Source organism: Gambusia affinis, linkage group LG18, assembly GCF_019740435.1.
Source record: "Gambusia affinis linkage group LG18, SWU_Gaff_1.0, whole genome shotgun sequence".
Taxonomy (NCBI): Eukaryota; Metazoa; Chordata; class Actinopteri; order Cyprinodontiformes; family Poeciliidae; genus Gambusia; species Gambusia affinis.
In genome coordinates this window covers 11,701,127-11,715,650 of record NC_057885.1, presented here as the reverse complement: position 1 = coordinate 11,715,650, position 14,524 = coordinate 11,701,127, and the positions used below count along the sequence as shown (strand labels likewise).

At 39.6% G+C, this 14,524-nt stretch overlaps 1 protein-coding gene across 5 annotated transcripts in view; it reads right to left on the bottom strand.

The window, feature by feature from the left end:
• Positions 1-2,771: 2,771 nt before the first annotated feature.
• The window catches only part of pcdh7b (protocadherin 7b), a 129,774-nt gene continuing 118,021 nt past the window's right edge, over positions 2,772-14,524 (bottom strand). For 2 of the 5 annotated variants that reach the window (XM_044098291.1, XM_044098292.1), the window contains exon 3: positions 2,772-5,563. In XM_044098291.1, the coding sequence (XP_043954226.1) occupies positions 5,073-5,563 (491 nt within the window). In that variant the 3' untranslated portion in view covers positions 2,772-5,072. Of the gene's footprint in view, positions 5,564-6,763; positions 6,783-14,524 lie in introns of all 5 variants that reach the window. The other 3 variants (XM_044098293.1, XM_044098294.1, XM_044098295.1) reach the window with 3 other exon arrangements.

The following is a 14,524-nucleotide window of genomic DNA, read 5'->3' as shown; positions in this document are numbered from 1 at the left end:
GCAATGATACTTAGGTAAGCCGGGGTGTCTTCTGCTTCACAAAACATCCCATGCCGCGTCTTCCCCCACTCAGCTCTTCCAGTCTAGCGGCAGCAGCAATTAGCATACACCTGGTAGAACTGTGTGTCTCAGTCCAACGCTCCTGAGAAAGGCTTGTTGATGGCATAATGAGACGTGGTAAAGATGGAGTGCCAGAAAGACCAGGAGCTATTCGAGAAGTGTCAAATTGCAAAGTCATGTTTGTTATGTACAACATTTTTATAACAACTAAAGGTAACATAATTACATGTTCGTGCTCTAAAAAGGCATTAACTTCCAGTGTTCCTTTAAAACAGGGGTGGGCACTCCTGGTCCTGGAGGGCCGGTGTCCTGCAACTCTTAGATGTCTCCCTAGTCCAACACACTTGAATCCAACAGATGAGTCACCTCCTAAATGCAGTCAGGTTCTCCAGAGTCCTGCTAATGACCTCATTATTTGACTCAGGTGTGTTGAAGTAGAGATATATCTAAAAGTTGCAGGACACCGGCCCTGAAGGACCAGGAGTGCCCACCCCTCCTTTAAAAGATGATGTGCTTTGTTTCATGCCAGATTCATTTTCAAGCGGTGGGATTTTTGCGAAGTCAGCCAGCACACTTCTTTTTGTAGAGCAGTTTTAAGTCATCCACACTGCAGAGTTTTCACAATGAATGACCTTCTGAAGGTCATGCCACAGAACCTCAGTCAAATTTAAGTCCAGATTTTGACTGGGCAATTCCATATGATATTTTCCCAAATGTATACTTTTAATCAGCAGCGGTTTTGTCTGGGATGCCATTTTTTCCATGTCTCTTTCTCATTACTGAATCGAAAAATACCGACCCGTGGCAAGTGGACCCGAGTGCTCTAGATGTTTTTCTGAGCTTCTTGTGACATGCATAAGTTGTTGAAGTACTGTTGGAGTAATTTTGAAAGGCTGACCATTCCTGAAAAGGTACAACACTGCTCCATGTTTTATGTATTTGTGGATTGTTAATCCACAAATAAAAGCTTTCTTAGAAATGTCTTAGCAGACCCTTTCAAAGGCTGATAGACGTCAATTAATTTTGTCTTAATTTTTGTGGGGACTTGATACATTTCTTTTTCATATCTTTTAGTCTATTTTATGTTAGATATCGTTAGACATATGTCAGATATTAATTAACAACGGAATTAAATGATTACAAAAATGCTGAGAAGTTGCATTAAAAACACACAGCAAGACACCAAAGTAGCGAAAGAATTGCACGCAACAGTTTTAACATATTATATTTTAATTTCTGCAGAGACAAAAATGACAAGCAATTTATTTACACAAACCTGTACAAAAGCAAATTAAATAATGTAAAATATCTCATAAATAGAAGTGGACTTGCGTTCAATACACTTTGCCATGTTCAGCTAAGCTGCGTGCATAGTGACTCATATTAAACGATGATAAATTTGTTTCTCAAATTTCTCTATATCAACATCCATGTCGCAGAACAAATAGTAATGGGTAATATTACAAATCTCATTACACGCATGTGAAGGTTTTTTTTTGTTGTTTTTTTTTTTTCCTGTAAAGATGAGAGCACCCACCGAACGCACACCTCAGGAAGGCAAGTTTCACACTTTCTATCACATGTCAAAGAATCCCAACACCTGCTCTTATCTGGGGTTTGGTGTCCGTCGCCTTGGTGTATCGGAAAAAAAAAAAGAAACAACCCTTTGAGCCTATCATTTCTCAGAAAAGATGTAGAGTAGATTGTGTTCGATGTCGTTGTTCTTGTAAGGCAATCTTTCTTTCATGTCTTTTCGTTTACACCCTGTACGAGTCTCTGTTCCCACTTTATCTGATGTTGAAATAAAAAAAAGAAAAAAGAAAGGCATCACTTTGCAACATCATAGGGAACCCTGCAGCATACTCATTTGTAGAACAGGGTTTCCTTACCATAATCTCTAGATATGCAAACTCTGTAATTCTGTGCCTGTACTTTTTCCTCACAACACGTCCTGAGGTGTGCATTCTGGCAGGGCAATTCTCCCCCCCCTCTTCCTATCTATCCCTCCTAGTAAACTGTCACATTTGCATTTTTATCTTCCCTCGACTTTCGAGCAGTTCAATTGTCTTCGAGCGTTTTTTTTTTCTTTTCTTTTTTTTCCCATCTATCTCTATCTTTCAGAGCTTTTGTTTCATGCACGAAAAAGGTTACTTGACCTCTGTTGTCACACATGTACATGAGCGGAACACAACCAAAAAAAATAATAATAATTAAAAATTTCCAATAGATCATTTCCACCAACAAGCAACTTTTCACCTGTACCTGTGTTCATTCAGTAATGCACAAAGGATGCACTATAGGAAATTGGTATTTCAACAAGATAACTGACCCCCAGTGAGAAGAAATCATTTAAATTATTAGACCTTACAGGCTCACTGACATTTGACTAGTCATCCTTTCAGAAGCAACAGAAAAAAATGTAAAAAAAAATCTTTGACATCATGGGATTTCATCTAATATGCAGATGACTTTCAGTGCTTAAATGCCAACCCCATCTACTAGTCATTGTGATCATTTCTGCACCGTTTCAGACCAACATTTAATCATACCAACTGGTATAAAAAGGCACAATTGCATATTTGCATTCACTCAGTTTTTTTTTTGTTTTGTTTTGTTTTTTGTCCCCTATTTTTCAGAAGCACTCTAAATATACAAAGTGGCACCAAATAAAGGAGGAAAACAAAAAAAGTGAAACACAGTACATCGTCATGATCATTTCCACATTTTTATCTGCAACTGTGTGACATTGGAAGTGACTAAAACAATAAAAATACATGGTAAATTGTCTATCCTAATGGTATACAGCCAATACAAAAGAAAACAAATCATTTAAAGTATATATAACATGAGGCAATGGTAAAAAAAAAGAAATGGGCGGAAAAAAACTAAATCAACAGTTCAGTCTTGATTAGTTTACAAAGTCGCATTACATGGGTAAAATGCAAGCAACAAGATGGGCTTCTGTTTACAAGAGAAACTTTTTTTGTTTTTTTTGTACATTTTCTTTTACAGTTTTTAGTTTTATTTTTTCATCATCTGTCCTTCTCTGTAAGTGAAGTAAGTTGCCATTAAACGTGCAGTAAAAAGTAAATATTCATGTATACAGTTGATAAGTATTAGGAGCACTTTCTTTCAAACAACGAGTAGTACTTACAGACTATAGATTGCCGGAGTGGGTGTTTAGAAAAAAACTGAAAAAGCACCTCCGGTTGAGCCAAAAGGTTTTTTTTGCTAAAATACAAAAAAAAGGAAAAAAAAAGAAAAAGAAAAAAAGTTTCATTGCATCTCTTTTTAATTACAGTAAGATTTGTGCCTCTGCAGCTGCAAAAAAAAAAAGAAAAATTAATGTACACAAGGAGGCACAAAATCTAAACAAGAACATTTGTGTGTAGAAAGGGTTGGTGTAATGATTATATGGGTGGTTTAGTTGAGACATGACATTCTTATCGCTCATTCTTTCACAAAACAAGTAATGCGTACTTAAAGCAAAGTTCTCGGAGAAAGCTTTTCATCTATGGGTAATGCTTCATCCTATTCGCGAAGCTTTGGTTTGACTTCGACAGAAACATTTGTCCACATGTATCCTAAACTGTTGCTTTTTTTTCTTTGATTGTTCCCTAACTGAGCTGATTCTTACATTCATGGTTAAAAAAAAAAAGCAACAGCTATAAGTGCTTAAAGGATTCCAGTATATGGGCATTGATGTCATCTTGAAGGCTTTTGAGAGAGAGAGAAGAGTGAAAAATAAGGTATTGGTCACACTTATGTCATGGTATTTATTGCTCAGTCCTAACACACACACACACACACACGCACGCATTCACGCACACAAATGAAAGTAAGACATGTCTTTCATTGCATCTTTTCCAATAACAACTCAGCCATGGGTATGCTTTTCAGTCTCCCAATATGGACAGATTTTAACTGCATCTGAAGGATTTAAATATCTTGCCAGAACACTGTGCTTAACCCAAGTTGCCACCAGGAAACACAGTCAAACACCAATTCGTATGCTCATCTTACTAAGGTGATCAGATAATAAGCCATGCTTCTCCAGGGAATGTGATTGTAGACGTAAAGTATCTTGCATTTCTCAGGGTGGGTTTTTGTCTCAATCTTGCCAATCAAAAGACAAAACAACAGAGACTTACTAAAGGTAGCAGGGCAAAAGTCAGGCACCAGAGCCACGAGCTCTGTTGCTTGCTTCCGATGCTTATTTACAACGAGTGACGCTTGCGCAAGGTTCTCACGCGGTTGGTCATCAAAAGTTCATCATTTGTCTCTTAAGTGGAGTTGCAGTCCAAGCCAGGAAAGTCTATTGGCTTCTAAACCAGGTTTCCATATCCTGAAGAGGTCAGTTTTTAAAGCTTAGTCTTTTCAGTCCCTTCTAATATTCAAATTCAGCCTTGTCTTGGCTTGGAAGTTCAGTACAAACTCAAACGATGGCTGATGGTGAAAGAGTCCAGTCGCTCTGTTTAGACAAAATGGTGTATTGACCAGACTCTTCTGGACTGTAAAAAAAGGCCAAATCAAGGCAGATTCCAAAGTCAAAACAGTCGAGACTGCGAGAACAGTTCTGATTCCAGAAAAGAACAGAGAAGGGCAATGAAAGAAATGGGCATATTTTTACAGTGTTATCTTTTAAAACAACAGTTACTTCTGTAGGGAACATTAAAGTAGTCATGCGTGTGCTGTATATCTAAAATGAGTTGTTTAACTTTACAGATTGACTATCAGGCAGCAGACTGTCTCCAAACAGCGAGACTTGCCATTAGTTCCTCCTCCTCTTCTCTGCCAGGTCATGGCCAGAAATAGCACTTTGTAAAACGGTTGTGTTTACATGTCCACTTAGATGTTTTATTGAAGAGTAGCTGTAACGTCTCTGGGGAAGTTTTAGTTGGCGTTTGGGTGGCTGGAAAAAAAACACTTCTGTAATTGCACCAATTATGGGTAAGTGAGTATAGTTCACAATGGGTTTTGAATGCCACCGGTTTTATGGTAAAACTCCAAGCTTACAGGTACACCTCCCGTCGCGTCAGAGTACCACACGACGTGGGCTTGTACTCTCCGGTTGGCGCGAGGGGGATCTCCTCGGTAGGGTGGCCCAGCGTCTCCTCGCCACCTCCTGGCGAGCCGTAGGAAGCCGAGCCGAAGGCCTCGTAAGAAGAAGAGGAGGAGGCCATTTTCTTGTTGAGCACGTTGCGGTTGCGGTCTCCCATCATGTGCGTGGTGGTGGGGTCTCCATTGGCCATGGCGGCCATGGCGAGGGTCTCTTGGCTACCTGGCTGCTCCGCGCTGCCGCTGCTGCTACTGCTCCCGCTGCTGCCATTACCGGTCATGAAAGTGGAAAGCTTTGGTTGTTGTTGGGGGTTGGTGGTGGACTTGGACGGCCGTCGCTCGGGCGACGTGCGCACAGGCATCCAGCAGGAGTCCGAGTGGCCGTACTCGTTGCACTCCCGGGTGCACTTGCCAGTCATGGCTACGTCAGGCAAGGGCCGGGAGTCTGGAGAAAGCAAAGGAGAGCGGGGGGGAAAGTGTCAATAACCGTAATTTATTTCAACAAAGTGAGAAAATTTCTAATAAGCTTACAGCTAGCGCTACTGTTGTGGCATGTTTCAAGACATAGCTATTAAAAATACATTAGTCTGTATGTTTTCGCCCCCTAATGAGGTCATTACCACATCTAAATGTTAATGAAGAAGATAAAAAAGCAATAAAAAAAAAAAAACAGGCCACAATGGTTAGGGACCCATGTTCGGAGCTCTTTGTGTACCAGTGAGTACAACATAGCTCTCACTAACAAAGCTGCATTTATTTTCATGCACAACGCATACCTCATGACAGCAAGAACAACAAAAAGACCCACAACGAAAAGAAGACACTACTGGCTACGACGACAGCCTCAAACTAAAAATAAACAACAGAAAAAAGTGGCGTGAATCAGAGTTGAAATAATGTCATGCTTTAAAACACATTTTGTGCTGAGAAGGGGAGGGCTTGGAGCCGCAGTGGTGAAAAGAGGGGGAAGAGGTCAGTTTGCGTTTCTCATGTAAGATTTAAGATGCGCCAGAGTTGCTCTGTCTGTGCAAAATGGAAACACCACCGACACACTCCTTTTTTTTTTTTTTTCTTTTGCTTGTTTTTTTTTTAGCTGATTGACAGACGACAATCACACACTCATCTAAGTAGCTTAATAGCTTTGCGGGGCTCAAGCGCTCAAATATCCTCTTAAATCCACTATTAAGTGGCCTTAACCAATTACCTATCTGAGCGCTAGTCTCAGATTAGCAACATCTTCTGCATTATTGCCGAAAGCAAATTATGTGCTTACAATGCCACTGCTGGGACAACACGCTAGCCTCACTGTCAGACAATAGAACATGTGATAAATATTTCAAACTGATGAGTTGACCGAACATAAGATCGTACGTTTAAAACAAAAAAACAACAACAAAAAAAAAAAACAGGAAGGAATAAACAAGGGGGTCTTTGCCAAAGCCTTAATGATTTCAAATGAGACAGAGCTGGAGGAGTCATTGTTACAGGTAGTGCTGTGTTAGATGCTGTTTGATGAAGCAAACTATGGGAAACCAAAATCAAGCAAAAGCAAGGGTGATTGCAAATCAAGCCAGGCATGCCTTTGCTCCGAAAACAAAACAAAACAAAACAAAAAAAAAACAACAGAGTTTGGACCATAGCTTACTTTTAATGCTCTTTATCTCCTGCAAAAGAAACAAAAAAGTAGAACAGAAATCACTTTTAAATTCTTTATTTCCGCAGTATTAAGTGTGCAGGAAAAATATGTCGATCACACCACAAAAAAGAAAAAAAAAAAAAAAAAGATTTTGCAGAACAGACACATGACTTGAGGACACAATGCAGCCGAGACAAGGACAGTAGGAGGAGACAGGAAAAAGGAAAAACAAAAAGGAATTTGGCCAGGGTCCTACAGATTTAGAGCTGAATTCATATTTTATAAACAGAATGTGAATGTTGCGTAAAGAGTGCCATTCCTTCTTTGTGCTAATAGGAATCTCTGCCTTCTACTGGAGTACAAGGACCACTAATTACTGTGACTCTTAATTTTTGGTTGATTAGCTAACCCAAAAAAAACCCTCAAATATACAAATACATGAAAAGGGAGGAAAATGAAACAAACAAACAAACAAAAAAAAAGAGAGAGATGTGACTGCAATCACAATTAACATGGCAGCTGATGTGATGAGAATGACAAGTGTGGCTTTGGATCACAGCATGTCTCTCCCTCCTTTTTCTCTCTGCTTCAGCTTGACAAGCCAGGCCTTCAACAAGACAAGCGGATAGCAGGTACGGACTGCCTCTCTTGTTTTTTTTTGTTTTGTTTGTTTTTTACTCCGAAGATTGAGTCATCAGGCTACCCACAATGCACAGCATCTCTCTTGGGGGGCATCTGTGCCCTGCTCCTGAAACGCTCCTATGATTCTGCTGCACACCTCTAATCGTATTCAGACAAAGAAGGGAGCACGCTTAGGCAAGCAACCTTTAGCACCCCATCTCCGCTTGCTTCCACAGTTATATGGAGAGGTAAGGTAACTAGCGCTCTGCGTGTTGTGCACTCTGATAGAAAAGTGATTTCCAAGCCATGCTCCACTGACTCAGTAGTACTGCTCAAATCAAGGACATTCCCCACCAGGTAAATGAATTGGGCAGCTATTCCAAAGCAAAAATGTATTATTATTATTATTATTTATTTTTTTTACTTTGTCTCTTTATGTATAGTATTGCTTAGTCCATCTGAGATTGGTTTAATATTATGAACACTCAGACTCTGCTCTGATGGTGCTTATAATGTACTCATTCTAAGCACCATCAAAGACTGTACTTAGAATGAACATAGTCTTTGATTTAAGGGCTGAAGTAATGTTGATGTAATCAAACTTCCCAGTCGCCAGCTTTGAAGGTTATAAGTGATTTTATACATGAATCAGATAACTCTCCTTGTATGTCGTAAATACAGTTTAGCTGGTTCAGGAGGTTCCTTGAATGGTGCCGGTTACGGAAATGTGTTTATTAGATTTTTATTCCAAAATACTGAATATGCAGAAAAAATACTAAAGGATGGGCCGATTTGTTTCATTCGATTTTTTTCATATTTAAAATTAAAACCACAAAAGCAAAGCATTCAAATACTGGGCTCACAATACAATGGAAACAACTAAAAATCATTTTCAAATACTTATCGCCATCGATCCTGATCAAAATATTTCATATGAGTGCATGTTATAACAATATTTTCCTTCTCCACGTTTGTTTTCAGGTGAAAAACTGTCATGGAAAAACTTGATTGATGTGTGCAAGAGAAAAAGATCTCAATGGTTGCAAAGTACATTAATGAATTCAATTATTCTAAATATGAAAATGAAACCTGTTTCATTTTCTGTTCGCTATCCGTTAGGACCAGATAATCTGAAGAAGCCAAGAGCAGATTAATCTACTGCAGATTATTATTAAATTAATAGTAGTCTTTTAGAAGGACCTCACTTCAAAAATCCAGAATTATTACTCTCTAGATTCTTATCACTGTTGCGATCAACAAAATGAGGCTACCAGATTTCTTTAAAGAAGGATATGTGTAAGTTAGTTTCCATACGTATCCTCAGGCCCTTGGAGAACCCAATTCCAAAATCAGGACGGTGGAAAATGTCTTGAAAGAAAAGCCACCGGAGCACTCACAGCCCAGTATCTGGCTTTTGTCGGGTATTCATAAAGGCCTTTACAAGCTCACAATACCAACCGCGACCCAGTACAATATAAGCGGGTCACTCTGCCATGCTTAAAAAGCCTAGCAATAATGCGACAAGCGAAACAATCAGGAAGCCACACTGTCCCAAGTTAAATTCCCAGTCTTGTTTTTAGGAAGACTGGGGTTTCAAAAAAACAAAAAGTGATCGTGTTGGAGCCACAGGAATATTATTGTCATTGCTGAAAGAGCAACTACTTCAAAGTCACTTACATTAGCATAGAGAAAGAGAAATGGTGACTGTTAAATAAAAACACAAAACAAACACTGAGCCTTTACTGCACAGAAAGATTCTGTTGTACTATCCCCTCACTTAAAAACTATATGGCACATCAAGGAAGTTCTTGTAATTGTTCAAACATTTCTAAGCGGTAACAGTTGATTTTGTGTCCTTTTGTGTCACAGAAGTAAGCTACGTTTTTTTTTTTTTTCACTGCCACATGTCAGCAAAGTTCATCAGTCTGCGATTGAGCTCCATCACTGGCAGTCTAGTTTCTAAAACGCTGATTTTTGATCCATGACTGCTCTCATTTTCCTGCCAGCAGTTCCACACAAAAACCAAGGGAATGTTCATTACAGAAAGATGGAGCGATTGGGAATTTAAAAGGAAAAAAGAGAGTGAAAAACGAGAGCAAAGAGAGAACAGAGAGATGACTTGCCAGCTTGCGTCTTTATGTATTTGTCTGCATCGAGTTTCTTTGATAGGCATTGCTCTTGACTGGACAGCAGATAGGGGTCAGAGCAAAAAAAAAAAAAAAAAAAAAGGAGGAGGGTTGAAGACAGGAATGATGTGAACAACAAGGGAGAGGATAAAAGAGACAAGAGATAGAGGACGGAGCGTGTGTGTTCTGAGTAGAGCAGGGTCAGGGCAGAAACAGCAGACTGAGTGAAGAAGACAGCATGGCTGCCTCTGGGCCGTCGTAGGCCAAACACATTGCCAAAGAGAACAGCGAAAAGTAGAGGAGACGAGAGAAGAAATGGGGACACGAACAAACACAAGAAACACGGGAGAGGAAAATGTTGTGAGGGTGGCAATTATGATAACTCTAATAAAAGAGAATGCTCTGTGTTTTTGAGAAAAGGCTTGACAGCATGTGCTCGGAGACGTGCACACTCCCATCATAGGTCTGGAGACCTTGATTTAGCTTGTTTAAAGCTTCAAATTATCTCTCAAACAGAGAGTTTCTGTGTGCAGCCAGATATGAGGCGCCGCTCACCTCTCCTCCAACTCAATCTAATAAGCTTCTATCATATTAGCTATATTAAGAAGGCTAAAGAAAACACTTTAACCTTCAAATTCCATTTACACCCATCCGCGTGATTTCAATTTGAAACCATAATGGAGCACATTCTCCATCGAGATGAAAATAGAAATAGTTTTTTTTCGACCTGGAAGAAGACACATGAGAGTATTCTTTGTGAGAGTAGTCAATTTGCCAGACACTGCGAACAGATACGTTTCAGTCCAGGCACAGTAACTCTAAATGAGGCAGGAAAAAAATTACGATTGAAAGTATGCGCTCCGACATTTTTAAATAAAAAAGGACATTTTATTTGTGAGGAAAAATAAAATTCCAAATGAAATACCACAAATTCAATGAAGAATTTCGAGAAAAAAAGCTACAAATCGATGTTTGACTGACAAAATGGCAACGAACCATAAAGCAGTCTAAACCAGCAGTCTTAACAGAACCTAATACTTATTAAAGCTGTCATCATGTTGTGACAGTATCGTGTCACAAGCATGAGGTACTATATATATATATATATATATATGTATATATATATATATCATGCACCACTCCTGGTCAAAAACCACTAATCAAAGCCAGGAGGAAGGACTTAACATTATCAATGCTTGCCTGTGGCCTTTTTCTTTAGTCACAGTACATTTTTATTCACTTTTAACCAAACTTATGGTGCCGAGATATCTTTCGTGCAGTTAAGCCAACTCCTAATCATAACAGCTTTGCAGAAAGAACAATTAGTTAAAACTAACCAATTAAGTTAAGTGTGAAAGAATGTCTTCCTCCTCACTTTCGAAGGACCCCTGTGGCAATGCCTCAGCGCTAAAAGGTCCAGCGCATCAGAGAACCAACAGGCAGGCTAATATTACTGCAGGTGGTTTTTGGTGAAATTTAAAGGAAAGAAGAGGATAGAGAAAGAAAAAAAAAAAACATGCTAAGAAGAGAAAATAAAGGCGAGGGAGGAAGTGTTCCTGGGAGAAAAGCGCAGCAAGAAACAGAAGAGGTGCTAAATTATTAACGCGGTCACGGCGGGTTCAGACAGAACAATATCCACAGGAAAAAGCGATATTTGTCTTTCTCTAGCTGAGATGCTTGCCAGACAATTAGGAAAGGATGGAAGAGATGCAGCGGTGATAGTGTGGCTTGGTGGGTGAGGATATGGAACAAAAAGGAGAACGCTCAGGAGCAATGGCCTTTGAAAACAGATTGCCCGGCTAGGAAAAGAATTTATTGATAGCATTGATAGCATTAACATCAGCAGTTGGAAAATTTATCAGCAGCAGTTTTGAACAGAAGCAACATTTTAACTTCTGTTACTCCCAGTACAAGGGCATTTAGATGTTACAGACATGAAGCAGCAGATTTTCTGTATCTCCAAACTGCATTTATCTTTTATGCAAATCATACTCTGCTGATGAACCTACTTGACCCACATTAGCTATTCTCCAACAAACATCTTCCCATGCAGCAATCACCCCCCCCCCCCCACACACACCTTTTTTCTTTTTTTTTTCTTCAGCAATGCGTCTTATGGGCCAGCTGGCAGGATGCTGTTGAGTGTGGCAGCAGTTGATCTATTCCCTGCCTCCTGAGCTTCTTGAAGTATTTACTACCTGGCAAGGGCAACTAAGGGAATAATCTGGAACCCCCACCACCACGCCTTGAGAGCCGCGAGACGGGCGCGGTGGAAAAACGGAGACGAGAGGAAGAGAGGAGAAAGATACAGAGCCCTGATCGAGTTTTGTAATGACCTGTCACCTCCTTTTGTCTCACTTTCCACAATGTCGTGCGTGGAACAAAACGATATACACGAGAAGGCTGCATGGTTTTCAGGGCTATATTCAGACAGACTGGGGTTATGACGTCACTTCCATTTTAGTCCTTTTTTGTTTTTTTTCCCTCCTTTTCCTGCAGGCTATACGCTAACAAGCATTTCAATGACACTTCGAGCAGGCATTATGGGTGTGATATGGCTGCTTTTCCCTTTCAGCGGGGTCAATACTCTTCCTGGCATAATGAATGTACTGCGGCCTGGTCCAGAGGTAATTAATTGAGGAGGAATTAACTAGCATAATTTCATTCTGGTGACAATCTCTCAGCCAATTATCAAATTGAGCTTGCACTCTTCGTACCCTCCGCACATGTCCTCAGACTCCGGGGGGTCTCTAAGTCTCCTTGCTCCATTTTGAACAGTGAGCGGAGAAGACCACATACATGTGCGGACAATGGTGCATTGCAAAAGCATTCTTACTATTTGAATTTTCTCTCATTGTCATGTTACAACATTCAGAGCATTTTATATGATATACCAACACAATGCGGTACGTCATAAGAAAATACTTGATTTTAGTTTTTTTTTTTCTTCTTCTTGCAAATTAAAATGTGACAATGTATGCTCGGCTTTCTTTGGTTTGTAAAACTGCTCCAGTTACACAATGCAACCAGCTAGCATGTTATGACCAGCTTTGCACATCTAAAACTGAAGTGTTTGTGAACATCTATTTTAGGTCTTGCCAAATATTCTTAGCTAAATTTAGATCTGGGACATTTAAACACAAATATGCTTTGTTCTTAACTATTTCTACAAAGCTCTAAGTCTGTGTTTAGGGTTGCCCTACTGGATGGTAAACCTATCCATCTGTCAGTCAACTCTAGCCACATTCTGTCTCGATTCCAAAGAGCAACCTCCTCACAAAAGGACGCGGACGGCATTCATTTTCGTAGCGGACCCAGTTTGTTGAGGTTGTTAGCTTTCTGCCTCGCAATTTGTGTTGTATGTAGGCCAAATATATCTGACCAGAGAACCTACTAGAAAGTTTAGGAAATTGTATTATAATATAATCCAGTTTTGAACATCTCTACAATTTTATGCCTGGCATGTTTGATGATTTCCCTGCTTTTCATGCTGTTTGTGCACTGATGTTTTCAAACAAAACTCTGAGATTGAATTACTCTCAGATGGACTCTATCTACCCATTAGGTATATTTAAGGCAGTTTCTATTGCAAAAAACCCCCCAAAACATTTAATTTCTTTGGTAGTTACATTTGTGGTGCATTTATTGGTGAACTAAATCAAGTGGTTGGAATACTTGTCTTCTTTGCCAGGAATATTCTCATTATCTTTGTCATGCATTTGTGTGTATATATAGATATATGAGCACAGACACAAAAGAATGCCTCCGTAGAGCTCTTGTGACCCACTGTCATATACAAAAGGAAGAAACAGCAGGATGATTTTGAGAGCAGAGTGACTCATCCAGCCCTCCTGAACAGAGTGATGGGATGGTGCTGGCTTCCTGCCACACATTCACAAGCCAACTGAAACGAAACAAAACAAAATTAAAAAAACCTTATTTTGACGTCCTGCGTTCTGTGGTGCAAACGACAAAATCATACAACAAAGGCGTTTTCTTTTTAAGCTCTAAGAGTATTTTAGCATTCTTTTCTTAATCAACTGCTGCTTACATCATTGCATATGTAATGCTTTTAACTCGAGAGAAAAAAAATAAATAAAACACCTCCCAAACATGGCACTGTGTCACCCCCTCACTCACATGCTTATGTGTGTTTCCTACAGCAGAGCTGAGCCTTTTACTCTGGAAGCGCCATGAGGATTAGAATTAACAGCTCTGCCGTGGTGCACGCATGCGATGCTGCTGCTAGTAACCGATAAAACAATATGGAGGTCTCAACTCAGTTTTACCTCCACAGACACACACACACACACACGCCCACGCATGCATGCCGCCACAAAACCAACTGGATGTTTTTGCACTGCAGCAAACCTTACATTAAGGACGCAGAGTGTGTGAAGAAGCTTCCGTTTGTTGTGTCTGAGCTTGCTATTTTCAACCACAGACAAGAAGGCAAACCCAGAGTGCTAACTGATAAGGCAGACATGGAATATACGATGGAGCAGTGTGTGTGTGGAAAATGGTAGGGCTTACTGTGCTACTCTGAAGGGGTTGAAGCGGTTTTTAAAAAATGTTTATTATTATTATTATTATTATTATTATTATTATTATTATTATTATTATTATTATTATTGTTTACTATTTCTCTAAAATCTTTCTCCTCTCTCTCTGTGACACATACACAGCATCTCTCTCTTATTTCGCCAGCCATTCTTTAGAAAAGAAGTGTCATTGCTTCTCCTCCACTGTTACTCTTATCGCACACTCCCAGGCACAGTCACACAATGGCCTGTTTTACACCATTAAATGGTTATTTGTCAAAATAAAATTTCAATTAAATCCTCCCAGAAAAAAAAAAAAAAAAAAAAAAAGAAAGAAAGAAAAGTCGGTGGTTTGTGCTTGTCATTAACATATAAGTAGGAGAAAATATCTAAATTCCTGGTATGCTATAGGTATCTGCGTGGAGAGAGGAAGAGGTGATAGGCGCATGTCTGAAAATGGGGTTATTACATAAAATGTAAAA